Here is an 18,666-nt window from a genome sequence, read left to right as displayed (position 1 = left end):
GCCCTACTGTCAAATACGCCCTGAATCTGACACTCAGCCCTTCCACTTTGGCCCCCCTGGTCTCTCACTTGGACTGTGGAGGTGGAGACGGAATGAGGCACTGTGCTGGGTCTGTCTGTACCCTGCACCCTCCTGGAATAGGATGTGTGGCTGCTGACTCTGCCCCGTCACTGCCATGCACTTGCAGTGCCGTGTGACAGCAAGAGGGGCTCGTGTCCAGATCAGATGCCAGGGCAGCACACGAGATGTGGCTCAGCCACGCCACAGCAAGTGTCTATGACCGTGCACAAGCAGGACGCTGCTGGGACGGCAGGGCATGCCACCAGTAGGTCTGTGTGCTCCAGGTGGCAGGTGCATCCAGATGCAGCTCACCTTGCGTTCCCATGGATGTTTGGCACAATGCTTTGGTCCTCTGTCTGCTTGCTCGCTATGGAGGGAAATGAGTCAAAGCCAGCATTCTGACACTTTTGCCCAGCCCGTTCGCCCTGTTCACTCCCTAGTTACCCATGGGTAGGTAGGTGGGTAATCGTTCTCACGGAGAGTCGGGTGTGGTTGAGAGCCGTTTTCATTCTGTAAAGATTGGGAGGGGCTGGGGAGATAGCTCAGTTGGTAGAGTGCTTGCCTTGTAAGCACAAGGCCCTGGGTTCAATCCCCAGCACCCAAAAAAAAAAGATTGGGGGAGACCATCTATTTCTTTAATGGTGGAGTGGTATTTCCTTGTATCCTGACAGCAAAAACATTAGAATAAAAAGAGGAGTGTGCTGTAGGTCTCTTGCCTGATGGTCTCCCCTCCCCGCCCTCATCCTGCCATGACTTACTTTCCCACCCCACCAACAGACATTTAGGTTGTTTCCAGTTTTCATCATTTTAATCAGTGTTAGGATGGTCATCCAAATAAAGACATTTAATTCACTTTTCCCTGGGTTTAAATTAAGAAGATTCAAGAAATGGAAAAGAGTGACGAATCCAGCACAGAGCTAGAAGAGCTGAAAAACGCTGACTGGGTAAGAGAGCGTGATACACTTTCTGATCAGGTGGTGTCTCAAAATGGTGTGACTTTACATATAACTTATTAAGGATTGTAGTATGAATTGATATTGTATCAATTTGAATACTTGGTTTAACACAAGGAAACATCTTTTCCCATTTTAAAAAGCTTTCTTATTTATTAGAGCCACCCTCCATGTCTCTAGGAATTTTGGTATTTTAAAATGCTAACATTTCTAATTCTGTTAACACCTTGATGTATGCTTTTGTGTACTCAAAGTCAAACCTGTTAGGTTAGGTGCAAAGAGAGAGGAATAGATAAAGATGAGGCACATTTAAAAATCTTTAAATTTTTAAAGATTTTTGCTAATCTTCTCTCCAGAAGGGCTGCACCAATTTGCATGCTTACCAGTATAATATTGAGATAATACCTTGCAATTCTGTTGATGTTACTGGGCAGTGGTATCATTTAAAAAAATGTCTACTTATTAGAACTTTGTCCACTCTGATTGGGCAAGAATGTAGCATAAATCTCAGGTGGTTTTCTTCCTTAACTAGAAGGTCTTATTGAAAAATTCATCAGTAATTATAGTAAGCCCTAATAGAGCATTAACATTAATAGTTGATCTATCATCAGTATTTTCTACGTGTTACCCTTGATATTGCTAAGTCTTCACATTTTTATCAGAGAAAATAATTGTCCTAAATAGTGGGGTAACCTGTCTGATACTAAAAATTGTAACAGCCTCACCTGGGATCTGGGCCTCTGTATGGTTTATGATCACCCTCAGTGAGGCTTATGGAAATAGTAATATGAGATAGAATGTGCATTGGTCAGCTTTTTTATCACTGTGACCAAAAGACCTGACAAGAGCAACTTAGAGGAAGAAAAGCTTATTTGGACTAATGGTTTCCAAGGTTCAGGTCATGGTCGCCAGCACTACTGCTCTGGGTCTAAGGACAGGCAGATTATGTGGAAGGGCATGGTATAGGAAAGCAGCTCAGAATATGAATCAGGGAATAAATATAAACCCACAGGCACGCCCTCAGTGACCCACCACCTCCAGCCACACCCTGCCTGTAGTTACCACCCACTTCATATCACTGGATGAATCCACTGCTTAGGTTACAGTTCTCATAATCTAACATTCTTGCTTCGTCTCACATACGAACCTTTGAAGGATATCACATATCCGAACCATAACAGAGTGACATCCAAGTGGGAAAGCATTGCAAGCATAATTATTTTTTTTCTGGGTTAAATAAAAGACTTTGAAAATGATAAGAATTTGGCTAGGTATGGGTGGCATGCTCCTGTAATCCCAGGGGCTCAGGAAGGTTGCAAGTTCTTGCCTCAGCAACTTAGTGAGGGCCTAAGCAACTTGGTGGGACCCTGTCTCAAAATAAACAAAAATGGCTGGGGATGTGGCTCATTGGCTAAGCACCCCCAGCCCCAGTCCCTGATACCAAAGAAAGAAAGTGTACAGGGCAGTGACATTTAGTATATTCACGAGATTGTACAGCCTCCACCTCTATCTACTTCTGAAATAAGTTTCATCCTCCAGAAGGAAACCGGTAGCCATGATGTATCATTTGCATCCCTGCCAGCCCCTGGCAACCACTTAGTTGCTTTCTGACTCTGAACTCACCTGGTCTGGAGTGTCCCATGAATGGAGTCATGGGATATGTTACCTTTTTGTGTCTGGCTTCTTTCGCTGAGCATCGTTTTTGAAGCCATCCACAAGCTAGCATGTGGGAGTACTTCATTCCTTTCTATGGCTGAATACTAATTCCATCTCGTGGATAAACCATGTTTCACCAGTTCATCGCTTGATAGACATTAGGTTCTTGTCACCATTTTACAGTTGTGGTGGTGCTGCTGTGGGCGTCACGCAAGCGTCTGAACATTGCACTGTGTTCTTGTGGCGCTGACCTAGGTGTGGTGTGTCTGGATCACATGGTGATTCTGTGTTTGACTCACTGAGCAGTCACTGAGCTTTCTCCACAGTGGTAGCACATTCGGTATTCCCGCCAGCGGTGTATGAGGGCTCCAGTTTCCGCATCCTCGTGCACACGTACTGTCCCTTTCTGCTTTTAGTCATGACTTCTCTTGTAGGCTGCTGTGGTACCTCTTGTGGTTTTGATTTGCAGATGACCAGTGATGCTGTTCTGCATCATTCGTGTTTCATCGCTCCTGTTCTCGTGTGCTTGTGGGCCATTGGTGTGTCATCGTTGGAGAGATGTTGGTTCGGGTCCTGCCCACTTTGGATTGAGCAGTTTGCACTTTGCTGTTGTGCCGTAGGAGTTCTTCCTGTGGTCTGTTTGCTGGACCCTTGGCACGTACGATTTACGAGGAATTCACTTCATTCTGCAGCTGGTAATTCTTCCACTCTCCTGACAGCATCCTTTGGTGTTCAGAAGGTTTTAGCTTTGCTGAGGCTCAGTCCATCTTCTTTGTCTTCTGTTCCCCTTGTTTCAGGTATCCATTGCCAAATCCAGGAAATGAAGATTTCCTTCTGTGTTCTCTTGTAAGATTTTTAGTTTTAGTCACAGTCAGGCCTCGGCTGTATTCTGAGTTAATCTGTATGAGGTCAGGGTCAGGCATCCTTTCTGTGTCTCGGCACCCAGCTCTCCCCGTGCTGTTCACTGAAGTTGCTTCACCTCCCCGCCACCTTTCAGTTCATCCATCTTTGTGCAGCTGATGTATAAATTCACTTCTGGACTCTGCATTATTTTTATTATTTTAATCTAAATGTCATTGTTTTCATTATTATAGCTTTTTGTAACTCTTGAAATGAGAAGTGAGCTCTTTTCTTTTTCAAGATTGTTTTGACTTTTCAAGATTCCTTGAAATTCCTTATGAATTTCAGGATGTATTTTTCTATTTAAAAAAAAAACATTTGGGATTTTGGTAGAGATTGAATTACATCTGTAGATCACTTAGGGCAGTTTGTCATCTTAACAATATTAAGTCTTCCAGTACACAAACATGAGGCATTGTTTATTTAGGTCTTTTAATTTCTTTAAGCAATGTTTTCTAGTTTTCAGTGCATAAATCTTGTGCCCCATTGGTCAAACTTTTAAAAAAAATATTCCTTTCAATGTTGTTATAAGTGGAATTATTCTTAAGATTGTTTTTGATTGTTCATTGTTGGCATAGAGAAGCTTTTGGTCTGTGTGTGCTGGTCTAGTGCCCTATGACTCAGCTGAACTTGTTTCTTCTGGTGGTTTCTCTGGTGGCTTCATGGGCACGTTTTGATTCATGCTCATGTCCCCTGTGCAGAGCCCTGTTGTACCTCTCCCTCTCCTGTCTGGGTGCCTCCTGATTGCCTGGCAAGGATTCCCAGCACCATGTTGACCTGATATGGCAGAAGCAGTGTCTGTGTCTTGTCCCTGGTCTTCTCACGGCATTCTGTTTTGCCACTGAGTGTCACAGTAGGTGTGGGTTTTCATAAATGACTAGTCATGCCCAGGAAGTTCTCTTCCAATTCGGGTTTGTTGAGTGTTTTGTTTTTTTTTTTTTTTTGTCACAAAATGGTGTTAGATTCTGTCAGATTCTCTTTCTGCATTAACTAGGACAATCAAGGAAGTTCTTTTGCTTCCTTCTATTAATGTAGTGTCCTACCCTGAGAGATTTGTATATGTTGGACCACCCTTATATTAATGGGATAAATTCCACTTGTCAAGATGACCTTTTTTTTTTTTTTTCTCCCAGAACTGGGGATTGAACCCAGGGGTGATTAACCACTGAGTGAGCAACATCTCCAGCCCTGTTTATGTTTTATTTTGAGACAGGGTCTTGCAAAATTGCTTAGAGCATTGCCAAGTTGCTGAGGCCGGTCTTGAACCTGGGATCCTCCTGCCTCAGCCTCCTGAGCCCCTGGGATTACAGGCATGTGCCACCACACCTGGCGGAACCGTCTTTCTGCCGTGCTGCTGAAGTCCCCTTGCTAGGATCCTGTTGGTTTGTGTAGCCACATGGTGTGTTGTTTTCTTCTGCTGTCTTGTCTTGTCTTGGCTGTGGGGCAATGCTGGTCACAGAGAACAAGTTAGGAGGTCTTTGCTCTTCTACTAAGTTTTATGAGAAGCATTTGGGCTCATTCTTTGCAGGTTTGAGTGAAGTTCACTGGGAAACCCTCTTGCCCTGGCCCTTTTCTGTCTGTCTGTTGATCGCTGGTTCGCTATCTTCCCCCTTCAGGTCCTCATTGGTGTGCTTTCTGTCTGCTGTCTTCTCTCTGTTTTCCCTCCCTGCCTGTCTCCCCTTACCACTTTTGCCCATTTGCCCGTTTCCTCTAGATGACCAGTTTGCTGATGTACAGTCATCAGGTATTCTCTTACAGGCCTTCATATTTCTGTGCAGTCTGTATAATGTCCTTGTTTTCTTTTTCTTTTTTCCTCCAAATTTGCTTTATATAATTGAATGGATATAAATTAATGAACAGAAATTTGAGCAAGATACATTAACAATGTAACGAAACCTGATTATCCAGTTTCTTTTGATTTTTCTCAAATTCATTTGAATGTTTCCATCATGGTGCTCATAAGGAAATTAAGCAGCATGTGGCTTATTTAAGTACTTAGGACTTATTAAATTCTTCTATAATTCAGTTATGAAGAATCTTCAAGGAACTAACGTTTTGTATGTAGAAAATAGAGTCAAACATTCAACTCAGTAAAAATTTGAAACATTTCTGATTCCTTTGTTAGGAGGAGACTGCCTCTCCTTTTGCTAATGAATGTTTTTTAGCTATAATATTCCTGAACTGAACAGATAAGTCACCTTAAGTACATAAGGAAAAATAAACAACTCTGATAGCTCCCGAGCCTAGAGATCGCGCTTTCTAATTTTATATTTTGGGTCCTTTTCTTTGGTTAGGCTAGGTAATGGTTTGTCACTTTTATTCTTTTTGGCAGGGAAATACCTTTGGTCTTGTTAACTCTGCCTGCTGCTCTTCTGTTCTCAGTTTCATTCGTCTCTTCCCTGTCTTTATGTCTTCTCTGCCCGGTGTCCCAGGCTGGTGTTTTGTTCTTTGGGGGTCCTCAGATTGTAGATGGAGCCCTCTGATTCAGCAGGGTTTTGCAGCTGTGGACTTCCCTCTGCGCTCCAGTCTTGCTGCATCCCCTAAGCTTTCCTTTCTTTCATTTTCTTTCTCAAGGAACCTGTTGGTGGTTTGGGACTATGTTTTTAAATTCCTCATATTTGTGAAGTTTTCATTTTTCTTTCTGCTTAGGACTTCTAGTTTCAGTCTGTTGTGGACAGACACAGAACTTGGTGTGGTTCCAGTGTTTTAAAATCTGCAGTGTGTCTCATGGCCTAGCGGGCGTCTGCCCTGGGGAGTGCCTGATGTTTTGGATGGAGCATTCTTTTTTTTTTTTGAATATTTTTTTTGTTTGTTTGTTTGTTTTTTCGGTACTGGGAATCGAACTCAGGGCCTTGTGCTTGCGAGGCAAGCACTCTACCAGCTGAGCTATCTCCCCAGCCTGGATGGAGCATTCTTCTAGTTGGTTTGTGGTGTTTCCAAGCCCTCTCTTTTCCTGTTGGTCCCACTGTCTAGTGGTGAATCCCAAATGGAGAATGGACTGTTGAGTCTCCAGCTGTTGTGGAACTCTCTGTTTTTGGCCTTTGCTCACTGTGTTTTGGAGCTCTGTGGTCCTGGTGCATGTCCACCTATAAGTCTTGAATAATCTGAACCAGGGCCTTTGTCTTGAGTGTTTCCTGAAACTCCAGACTGATGGCAGCATTGCTGCCCCTGCTCTCTGGTTACTGTTGCATGAAACATCTTTTCCATCCTTCACTCCCAAACCTACTCATAACTTTATTTTTAACTTTGTATTTTATTCTAGAAGTATACATGCTCATTGTGGAGAAAATAGAAAATATGGGTAAAAAGAAATGCTGCACAGTTCGTCTGCTCTTAAGATCACTTCTACTATTTTTATTTAGCATGTTCACTTCTGAGTTTTCTGTGTAAATGTGTAATGTATAATTATAAAAATAGAGTTAAAAGTGGACACAATGTGTTAGAACTCTTCCATCCTGCTTGATGTGTTATAACTTGGTTCTGTATCATGAAATACAATTTTGTGTCATTTTACAAAATTTTGATGACTTAGTTTTAAATAGGCAATAAATAATCCATGGTGCTAAATTAGAAAGACATGTGGTACATTTGTAAGTCTCCCTGCAGAGCCACTGGGTTTGGTTTCCTAGAAGTAGCCAAAAATCTGTCAGTCTCTGCACAGCTTTCCAGTGAACACACACACACATATTGCACCCCAGTCTGTGCTAATAACATTTGCACAGTTTTTCCATGTTATGAATGTTGTTTTGGGTTTTTATCTCTTACTGATGATTATGTTAATAGCATGTAAAATTTTTCTTCTTGTTTTTGCAGATTTATTATATTATATCCTACATTATTTTTAATGACTCAAATAATCTTGTGAGTGGGCAAACCATAATTTATTTAATTAATCTATTGGGATTTACCATTTTTTAATAATGTATAAAAACTGCATTAATTTCCTTAAATAAATCTAACCACAGAATTACTGGATCAGTGAATATTCATGCCTTTATGGCCTTTGATAAATACTGTCAAATTGTCCAAAATACTTGGAAGCAACCTGTGCTTTGAAAATTAGATTTATATTTGAAATAAGACCAAAGCTAAACTCATAGTTTTACCTATTTCTGAAGAAAGCTATTATTCATTTTCTTAAAAGTACATGTGTTAGAATAGGTGTCAGACCATGTATTTTATGCACCTTTTTTTTTTTTTTTTTTTGTGGTGCTGGGGATTGAACCCAGGGCCTTGTGCCTGAGAGGCAAGTGCTGTACCAACTGAGCTATATCCCCAGCCCTGTGCACCTCTTATTAATGTTTGAGTATCAGCAAATAAGCATAAGTCCCACCTTTGATTTCTAATCCTTTAAACAAGTATCAGTGTGTGGACACCAGTGAATTGTAACAGTGTGTTGAATCAGCCTTGCAGAGGCCAGAGGCAGCACAGTGGGGTAGATGCAACGGAACAGTTTTAATTTGATTTAATCTTTCTTAAACCTGTCTTCCTTTCATTTTCATGATAGGAAGTGGCTGGGAGGAGGCAGCAGCTGGTGGGGTGGGATGGGTGTGGCGCCATCCTGCGCCTTGAGCAGGGGGCACTCAGTGGAGCACCTTCCCTCTGTGTGAGAGTGACACCTCCCCCAAAAGATCAGGCCTTCTTAGATTTTAGCACTTCAAGTAGAACAGAAGGATTCCTCCATGGCACAGAAGCACTGCATCCTCAGCTGACTCTTTTCATGAGCAGAGTGGCCTCATTCTGTAAACATCACGAGGTCTTGCTATTTACAGCTACCATCAACTTTATGAGCCAGTTCAGCATTTTTCAAAGAAAACCACCACCCTACAGAAGCTGCTGTTAGAGCAAAATAAGGGAAAGAAGCGGGGGCGGGGGGGGGATCAGATATCATAAAGGTATAGAGAAGATCAGTGCAGCGGATGGAGGAGATCAAGAGGGGAAAGGGGAGGAAATAAACAAAGAAATGAGCAAAAGGAAGAAGAATAGAACAGAGAAGGACAGTAGGGGGAGGAGGAGGGAGGGAACGGGGACTGAAATCAAACTCCGTACATGTATGGTTTTGTCTCAAAAGGAGCCCAACCACTACATATCACTGTAATAAAGGAGAAGTAGCTGCAGGGAGTTATCCTGGGGTGGATCTCCATTCACACACACATGAGCAGCTCTATATGTATGAATGTGTGACTGTAGAATTGCCGTATAGGTTTTGAGGAGCTTACACAGAACCAAAAATTCATCGATCGTTTTATATAAGTTTATACACATGTTGGTTCTGCAAAGTGAAACATTGGTGTGTCCATTAAACGAAATACTAGAAGTAGAAATGGGTTTCCCCGTGTCTCTAAGAGTGCAGAGCACAGGAGACACTGCGCACCCCAGGTGCCTTAGGACTGACTGGTCAAGGCAGTCCTGGAGAGTGCCCTGCCGTGGTCCAGATGCTGGAGCATGGACAAGTCAGGCTGAACATGAGGTCATCTCCCCAGCCCGTGAGCAAGGACTCTCCCCCAGAGGTGGCCGGAGAAGAGGTTGGAGCAGGGGGTCCAGAAGAAGATGGGGAAACCATGGCTCTCCAGAGTGCACACAGACCATCTGGAAGAGCCGCTGGACTCAGAACAAGGGACCCAGGGTTCCACAGTCTAGGAAGGCAAGGACTAGGTTCCGTTTATTGGGACCCATGATCCAAGAACTATCAATAGACAGTAGAAGCATGCTTGGACCTGGAGTTCATTTGGTTGGTGATAGAGACGACACTGAAAAGCAGTGAAGGAAGAATGGCATTTCAGTAAATGGCGTATGTGCGATTAGATCTTATGGGAGAAGAGTGCATTTTGACCCTGACCTCCAAGTGTACCAGTGAGAAAAACCCAGTCTCACATGGGTTTGGATCTCAAAGTGAATGTGCAAACTGTAAGTTTCTGCAAGGCAGCAGTGTCTTCGCGAGCTTCTGGCAGGCAGTTTCTTAAACAGGACAGGTGTGCTTGTGGCTCCCGAGACACATACAGTAGTGTCCTGTTAGCATTATTTGCTGCACCAACAATGTGAGCATAATCCAGAGTCTGTCAATACTAACAGGAACAAGTCAGGGGACTATTGACAAGGAGTGAGCTGCCACATGCAGCAGTGCACTGCAGTCTCAGAGTGGTGAGCAGTAGAGGCCAAGCAGGAAAACCTACCCGTGAGTCCTCTCACCCGAGGCTTTAAGAAATGCGCAGTGACGCCTTTTCCCTGCTCTTCCCTGGTGATGTGTTATAGTCAGACTTTCGTCTTCCAGTTCTACAGGTAAAAATGTGTTCTTACTTAATTTTTATGTTTTTTATGAATAAGTTAGAGTATCTTTTTAATGTGTTTAAGCAGTTACGTGCAGTGGCCTAAGAGCATAGGCTCTAGCATTAGCACCTGTGTGGTACTCTTGCCCTTACCTTAATGATTTGGTCTGCTTGGCTTCTCTGCCTTGGATTTCTCATCTTTGAAATGTGGGTAAAAGTACTTACCCCAAAGGCCTGCAGTGTGTATCAAATGGAATATTTTTAAAGTGCAGAGATAAATAGTTCTAACAAATGCTTAGAACACAGGAAGTAGTATGCAGTATTTTCTAGTGGCTGTAGTTTTTTTGGGTGTGTGTGTCAGGGCGATTTTTGTTTTTTTGGTACCAGGGACTGAACCCAGGAGTCCTTAACCACTGAGCCACATCTCCAGCCCTTTTTATATTTTATTTAGAGACAGGTTCTCTCAGTTGTTTCTGGCCTTGCTAAGTTGCTGAGGCTGGCTTTGAATTCATCATCCTCCTGCCTTGGCCTCCTGAGCCACTGGGATTATAGGCTTCATAAATATTTTTGTAAAGAGTAAATGCACACTGTTTTCACTCATAATTCATGCATACCTGAAGTACTATGCCAGCCTACCTCAAATTTAATCCTGAGGTTTAAGCTACATAGATGTACCACTGTAATTCTCTATTTTCTGCATATTTGTGATACTATTTGTGATAATTGGCTCAGCTATATTTGGTATTGTTTAGATTATTTAAAGTTATAGAGATGTAAAACATTTGATTTTTTTTACCCCAAAATGTTTGAGTGGAATGCTTTAGTTCTAACAAATACCTTTGTCCTTTAAAAATAGATGTAAAAACTTAATACTTATTGTAATTCACAATTTTTTTGGTTTTTAAATTTTTTTGTGTTTTAGTTCTATATAACTGTGGGGTTCAACTAGGCACAGGCTTGTAATCCCAGCCACTCAGTAGACTGAGGCAGAAGGATTGTAAATTCAAGGGCAGCCTCAGCAACTTAGTGAGACCCTGTCTCAAAATAAAAGCTTAAAAGGACTGGTATTATAGCTCAGTGGTAGTGCTCCTGGGTTCATTCTGCAGTCTCTCCAAAATAGTGGGGTCTATGTTATATGCCTTTATGAATTTTGAAATCCCTATCAGTATTACAAGTCACAAATTTTTTAAATTCAGTTAATATGTGATAAATAAAAATTATTACTCTTGTAATCTGCTTGTAATTTTGTAACTAAATAACCAGTTCAGTAATTTAATTATATCTGTGTATTAATCTGTCTATCTTAGGGGGTGGTGGGGATCAAACCTGAGGCTTCGTGCACATGCTGGGCAGGCACTGTCACTGAGCTACTCCCTAGCCCAGTGACGTACATCCTAATAGGAGAAGAGGTTGTCTTTAGCCTTATGTTTTTTAAAATATGTTAATATGGTTTCTTTTATCTGTTTAGCTTGAAGTTCAGCTACCTAAAAAAAATTCATTTCAGAAACAAGGCAGAGTTCAGGATAGGTGTTTTAAAATATTCAAAGGGAATCTTTTTTTGTACTAGAAGTTTTGTGTTTGTTTAAGCCATTTGACCGAAAATTAAGGTCAGGTTTCTGTAACCAATCTTACTTATTTTGAATCTGCTGTTTGTGTCTACACAGGACTGTTTCTCTGTGCAGTTCAGACTTGGTGTGTACCTGTGGATCATTGCCCTGCCGGCAGGCTGAGTTCATGGGGTCGCTTGCCCTTGGCTGACTTACCCACCTGCCTGCCCTCTGTGGCATGCTGCTGCCCCACGTTCACAGCAGGGAACAGGAGGCAGCTCCTGCCACTGAGGAGGCTGGAGAGAATGTGCCTATTTGGGAATGGGGCCTCCCTTGAGCCGTGCTCTCTGTGGGTCTTGCAGTTGTGGTGGAGAGAATAGTAAAGCAAAGCATACGAAAAACAGCTGGAAAGGTAGATGTTGTTCTGCTCAGGAGTGGAATTGTGAGTCATAGGAAGCTCTGATTGCTTCATATGCTAAGGATTTTTAAAAATCTTATACAACATGAAGCCCTCAGGTAGGTTTGGGGTCACACTGGGGTCACGTGAGGCCCCGGTTCTGCTCCAGGTCATGTATCACACCTTCAGACCGAGCACTGGCAGCCATGTGCTGGGCTGGCTGGGCTTGAGAGTGCTGCTGAGACTTGCTGCGGGGCCACCTGCCCTCTGTCTGGCCTGGGAAGGGTGCCGGGATGAAGAGGCAGTAGATGTGGTCAGCCCAGCAGGCCTGGAGGTCAGTTCAGTTTGTTTTGTTCAGACAGGACTGGGGAACAGGTGTGGCCAAGTGGTCACAGCTGTGCCTTTGGAAAATCAGACTTGAGTCCAGGTTCTTAGTTTTGTGGCTTTCTGAGGATTTTTTGTATTTCTTAAAACTTTTATCTTGTTGCTGTAAAAGGAGAGGACCTTAGAGTACACGTCATAGGCGTCTGGGGCTGCAGTAACCCTTCTGCTTACTGGTCCTGGGAACGTGGGCAGCATCCCCTCTGCCCCACTGGACTGTCATTTACAGAGCATGATGTGTGTCACCTGTCCTTCCTGATAAGCTTGAGAATAGGCTCACCCTTGGAAAAAGGCTTTTTAATCACAGGGTTGTGTATTCCATTCACATGCATGATTTCAGAAACTTGGTTGGAAGGCCAGTATTTCAAATATCTCAAAATGATGGGACTAAAGAGAACAGTTACTTTCGCTCTGAGTCACAGACGTTTTTCTTTCTCTTTATTGATTTGAAATGTGTCCATGGTGGAGTCTGGCTGCACTTCACTAACTTTGAGATGTATTTTGGGTAACAGACATACCCAGGAACTCACCATGGTAATCCTGGGGTCAACTGAGTCTTGCGCCTTTTGTCTCCTTAGGTGAATGGTGACATTCCCCCTCGGTTAAAGAAGAGCGCCCATGAAATCATCCTGGACTTCATCAGGTCAAGACCTCCTTTAAACCCAGTATGTAGCTTTGCATTTCCCCTCTGTTGGAGATAACACAGAGGCACTCTCTGCCGGGCTCGGCCCTAGAACGCAACTTTCCCAAGTGGTTGGTTTGTCCACTGAGCTTTCATTTCAAAAATGATGAAGCCCAAGTGTACATCACATCCTTATGTCATAGAAAAATGCTAAACTCATTCACTATAGGGCCCTTAGGGTGTTTTTACTCAAAACAGCCTGACTCTGGTGCATGATTTGACTAGACGGTTGCTGACAGAAGCTCAGCGTAGGGCTCCCTGGTTTCCAGGGAGGAGGCCCACCCAGTTCCCTGTTCTGCCTACCCCTTCCATCACATTGGCACTGTGGCCTTCTTTCAGGGCAAAACCACCATGTTCTGTACCCACTTTGGGTTAATTATCTCCCCTGTTAACCAGGTTCTTCTGGTGACCACAGAGTCGGAGTATTCTAATCAGGAAGAGCATGGAGCAAGACAAAACTTGACAGGCACACTAGCTCCGCAGTTTAGCAACCACACATCTCTAAGCAGTTAATTGGCCTCCCTAAGCCTTAACTTCCTCAACCATAGGATGAAGAAAATAAAAATAGTCTAAGAAGGTTGTGGTGAGTTACTCAGAAACACCAGCTGGGAAGCAGCCTGCCTGAGCGTCCAGGGCTGCAGGTGTGACTTGAGCAGAGCAGAAGCTTCAGATCAGTGGGGCATTGGTGACCAAGGCCCTGTGAAACCTGGTGTTCTCCCCGTCACTGTAGAAATCGTGATGTTCAGTGACCTGTACTAGTTTATCAAGCAGCATTCTAGCCAATGAAGTAGCAACCACAACGTTGTGAAAACCGCTGAAGTGTGAGCACCGATCTCCAGCCGTTGTGCTCTTTTTTCCAGGCGTCAGCCAGAAAACTGAAACCAACCCCACCCCGGCCTCGGAGCCTCCACGAAAGAATATTAGAAGAAATTAAAGCAGAAAGAAAGCTGCGGCCTGTGTCACCAGAGGAGATTAGACGGAGCAGATTGGGTGAGGCCTGCCTCTTGCACTCTTGGTTTGTGGTCGCCACTGGGAAAGGTGTGTTTGTGTGACCAGCCCCATGGAAGTAATGGTGCAGCGTAGAGCTGATCGCTGCAGTTGTTCTCGATCACCTCCCTCCCTCACTCCGTCTCTCACTCATGCACACTCATGAAGTCTATGCTGGGAGTCTTGCCCGTCAGTGGAGGGAGCTTGGCCAGGCCCATGCAAGGCTGTAGGAGAGGCTCTGGACCTCTCTGAGCACACGATCTTCATTGGCAAAGAGGCGATAAAGATCCTCCCTACCGCACTGTGGCTTTTGTGTAAGAAATAGGAGTGTGGTGAAGACACTTCATGAACTGCAGCATCTCTCTAGTGACTAGGTGTTGCATTTTGGGGATGCACATGATAGATACATGCGTATTTCTATCATCCTAATTATAGGTGTGATGTGTGATAGCACCCGTTATCATCAGGTACATTTACTACCAAACTTCCTTTATATTTATTATTGTTAAACAATAAATATTTTAATGTGTACTTCACATGTTGACTTTGATTCAAGGTAGGACCATATTGTTAGATGTTTGTAAATATTTTTGTTTATACAGCTCTCCTCTGATTTGTAAGATTAAAGATGCCCAAAGAATTCAGAGAAACTTCTTTAGGAAAATAGATTTTAGTGGTACCTGAGAGGGAAACAGCCAGTCCTGTGGCATCCCACATGGCCACTTCTCTCCCGGATCCCTTTTCCTGCCTCTCCAGACTCCTCATGGGCCTTTAGTTTCCATGCTGGACCTCTGAGCAACCACACCCTCCCTAGGGTTTTGTTTCGGGCTGCCTCCCAGCTCACAATCTAAAGCACAGATCTCTAAAATTCAGGCCCTACATCTAGCTGTCTGCTAGATAGGGCCTCTTCATATCCTAGAAGCAAAACAAACCAAAATATCCATGAGTGAGCCCCTCTGCTCCCCCACCCCTCGAATCCCGTCTCACCAGGCAGGAGCTTCTTCGTCATCTCTGGCTCCTGCTTGCTTTGCAGGCCCTGTTTAGTTGCCCCCATTGGGAACCCAGCAGCCACTGTCCTGGCCAGTGCTGCCTCCCTGTCCTGGTGCGCTGCCCGCTGCCTGTATTCCCTGCTTCCACTCTGGAACCCTTCACTCAGACCACACCAGTGTTCCCCGTTCACCCTCACCCTCCTGTTAGTGTGACCTCTATGATGGTAGGGCCCCTGTCTCTCCTGTTCCTCCTACAGGGCTGGGCTATAGAATAGGTAAAAGTGCCTTCTGGTTACAAAGCTAGAGCAGCCAGGTTCTATCATTTTATCCCAAACAAGATTTTTTTGTTGTTGTTATTTTTTTTTTTTAATTTTATTTTATTTTTGTCGTTATTGTTACCGTTGTTGTTGTTTTGGTTTTCTTTTGAGACAGGGTCTCACTGAATTGCCCAGACTGACCTCGAACTTGCAACCTTCCTGCCTCCGCCTCCTGAGTGGCTGGGATTACAGGCGTGCACCAACATGCCCAGCTCCCTCCCTAGGTTTATGGCAGCAAGTTTTGTCTCTTGGAAACATTTAAACTTAGTATACTTGTGCACACCTGTAGTCCCAACTATCTGGGATACTGAGGAGGGAGGATCACTGAGTCTAGGAGTACAAGATCAGTCTGGGCAGCACAGGGAGACCCTGTTTCAAAAAAAGAAAGAAGGAAATAAATAATGTTTAAAGCATGTTAAGTGACAATTCCACATAAGCATTTATATAATTATGAGCCAAAACATAGAAACCGTGCAAACCAAGGGTTCTTTTCCTTGGAGTGCTTGAATGGGCCTGAGGAAAGTCTGTGGATCCCCTAAAATATAAAAACATGCACAGGGCTGGGAGTGTAGCTCAGCGGCAGAGAACTTGCTTAGTAGGAATGAAGTCCTGGGTTTAGTCCCTCACACCACTGAAACAAAAACGAAAACAAAAAAATGCATATTTCACAATGGCCTTCAGGATATCATGCTAAGTGAAATAAGAAAACAAATATTGCATTAATTTACTAATAAGAGGCTGGGACTGTGGCTCACTGGCAGGATGCTTGCCTATCATGTGTGAGGCACTGGGTTCAATCCTCAGCACCACATAAAAATGAAATAAATAAAAAGTATTGTGTCCATTCACAACTAAAAATATATATTTTAAAATTTACTAATAGGGGGACTCTGAACCATTCAAATTCATAGAGTCAAAAAATGGAGTGGTAGTTGCCAGGGACTGGGAACGGGAAGAATCCCTGGGCTTAAGTTTCAGTCAAGCAAGTTGAATAAGCCCCAGAGATTTGTTCAAAATAATATCTGTAGTCAATAATAACATATTGCACATTTGTTAAAATGGGGCTGGGGTGTAGCAGTGGTAGAACGCTTACCTTGCACTGCCAAAAAAAAGAAAGAAAATAGATTAAAGTAGTTTTAATTTCATTTTACTTTATTTTATTTTTAAAAATATTTTTTAGATGTTGATGGACCTTTATTTTATTCATTTATTTATATGTGATGCTGAGAATTGAACCCACACTGAGCCACAACCCTAACCTGGGTAGATTTCATTTTAAAGGGTTCTTATGACAGTGTTTTAAAAATTAAGCTTTTCTGTCACATTAAGGAATAAAATGATAACTATTTTAAAAAGAAAGGGAAGTCTGCTGTGGCACTTTGGTGCAGTGGGGTGCGTCCCTGGTTGCATAGAGGACTGCGGGTCTTGGCCTCCTTCCGTAACCTCAGTAGCTGCTTGGCGGACTGCGGCTCGGGCTCATTCACGCCTCCGGCAGCTTGAGGGCTTCAAGGTCTGATCCAAAGTGCTTGGTAAGCAGGGCTGGGCCTTGTCATCTGTGGGTCTTGTGGCTGGCACAGTGATGGACAGCGAGAAAGCAAGGGGCCGATGTCCAGTGGCAGTCTGGACCCCAGGAGCTGTGGTGTCGCCTGGCCCCTCTCCACGCTGCTGACACTTCTGGAGCTTTTCGGCTTGATGCAGTTCCATGTGTCATTTTTGCTTCTGTTGCCTGTGATTCTGGTGTCATGTCCATTGAATCACTGCCCAGACCACCGTCCTGGAGGCTTTCTGTTTTTTAGTGGGAGTTTTACAGTTCAAGCTTTCACTTAAGTCTTTAGTCCATTTTGAATTGATTTTTGTGTATGGTGTAAGATAAGGGTCCAGCTTCATTTTCGTGAAGTATTTTTATTTTAGTTGTTGATGGACCTTTATTAATCCATTTAGTTACATGTGGTGCTGAGAATCAACCCCAGTGCCTAACACATGTTGGGCAAGTGCTTTACCACTGAGCCACAGCCCCAGACCCCAGCTTCATTCTTTTGCATGTGGATACTCAGTTTCCCTGACACCACTTGTTGAAGAAACTAGTATCTGCCTTCTCCACTGTGGGTTCTTACAGCGCTGTCACATGTCAGTGAACCCTGTCTGAGCAGGTTTGTTCCCTTCCTTGGGTCTCAGTGCCTGTACTCCAGTACCCTATGTTTTGATTGCTATAACTTTGTTAACATCGTATTTGAACCTCTGCAAGTGTAACGCCTTCAGCTTTGCCCTTCTTTCTCAGGATTGATTGGCTATTCATCTTCAGTTTTCCCTGTGAATTTTAGGACTGATCTTCCTATTTCTACATAAACTACCACTAAAATTATCATGGGGATTGCACTGAATCTGTATTTAGCTTTGGGTAGTATAGATATTTTAGCAATATTAATTCTTGTGGTTTCCAGAATACGAGTGTTTCTAGGTGTTTTATTCTTTTTGGTGATAAATGGGATCATTTTCCTAATTTCCTTTCCAGATGGTTTGTTGTTATGTATTGAAATGCCACAGATTTTTGTAGTTGATTTTGTGTCCTGCAACTTTACTGGATTTATTGGTTCTGACAAGTTCTGTGACATCTTTAGGGTTTTCTGTATATAAGATCCTGTTGTCCACAGAGACAGTTTCACTTCTTCCTTTGCAGTCTGGGTGCCTTTCCATTCTTCTCCCCCTTTGTTGCCTGGCTATTTTCCTGAGGCCCGCCAGTGCTGTGTTCAGGCTTGCCTGCCTCCTGATGCTAGAGAGAAAGTGTTCAGCTTTTCACTGCTGAGTGTAGTGTTAACTGTGGGCTTTCCGCCCATGGCCTTATTGTTGCTGATTAACTTCCTTTTGTTCCTACTTCCTTGGGAGTCTGTGTCATGGAAGATGTTGAGTTTTGCCAAACTCGTCTGCATCACATGAACTGGTTCTCATAGGTTGAGCTGACCACCTGCCCCAGGGTTGAATCCCACCTGGCCCATGCCTGGTCCTTTCAGTGTGCTGTTGGAGCTGACTTATTGCTACTTTGTTGAGGATTTTTCATCTGTATTCATGGGAGATATTGGCCTGTAGTTTTCCATTTTCGTTTGATCTTTGGCTTTGGAAGACTGAGAAAGATTGGCATTCATTCTTGCAGTGCTTGGGGGAGGTCGTCTTGGCTCTTCTTTTTTGGGAGCTGGTCAATTACTGCAAGCTCTTTTCGGTATGTGTTCTTCAACTTCACTTTTTAAAAAATTAGATTCAGGTGCTACCTAGGCAGGGCGGGACCCCTACTTTAGAATCAGTAGGTAACAATTTTGTGTTGAGTGTATCTTACTTTAGCCTTGACTGTTGGGCTTTCACAACCACCAGATTTAGTGGTTCTATGAGAATCTTAACTTTTAGAATTCCAAGTTCAAACTGATCTTACACCTTAATTGAAAAGTAAGGGATTTGGATTCATTTTTTCCCATAGATCTACATTGATTTTTAACTATAAAATTGTGCTTGGGGAATTTGGATAAGTTTGGCAGAATTAAA

At 43.3% G+C, this 18,666-nt stretch overlaps 1 protein-coding gene across 4 annotated transcripts in view; it reads left to right on the top strand.

The window, feature by feature from the left end:
* The window catches only part of Spire1 (spire type actin nucleation factor 1), a 145,618-nt gene that overhangs the window by 98,812 nt on the left and 28,140 nt on the right, over window positions 1-18,666 (top strand). For all 4 annotated transcript variants that reach the window (XM_047526255.1, XM_047526256.1, XM_047526254.1 and 1 more), the window contains exons 7-8: window positions 12,739-12,825; window positions 13,703-13,832. In XM_047526255.1, the coding sequence (XP_047382211.1) occupies window positions 12,739-12,825; window positions 13,703-13,832 (217 nt within the window). The remainder of the gene's footprint in view (window positions 1-12,738; window positions 12,826-13,702; window positions 13,833-18,666) is intronic.

The sequence above is a fragment of the Sciurus carolinensis genome, chromosome 15, assembly GCF_902686445.1.
Source record: "Sciurus carolinensis chromosome 15, mSciCar1.2, whole genome shotgun sequence".
NCBI classification, from domain to species: Eukaryota; Metazoa; Chordata; class Mammalia; order Rodentia; family Sciuridae; genus Sciurus; species Sciurus carolinensis.
The sequence above is the reverse complement of the archived record's forward strand: the minus strand, read 5'-3'. Positions and strand labels throughout refer to the sequence as shown.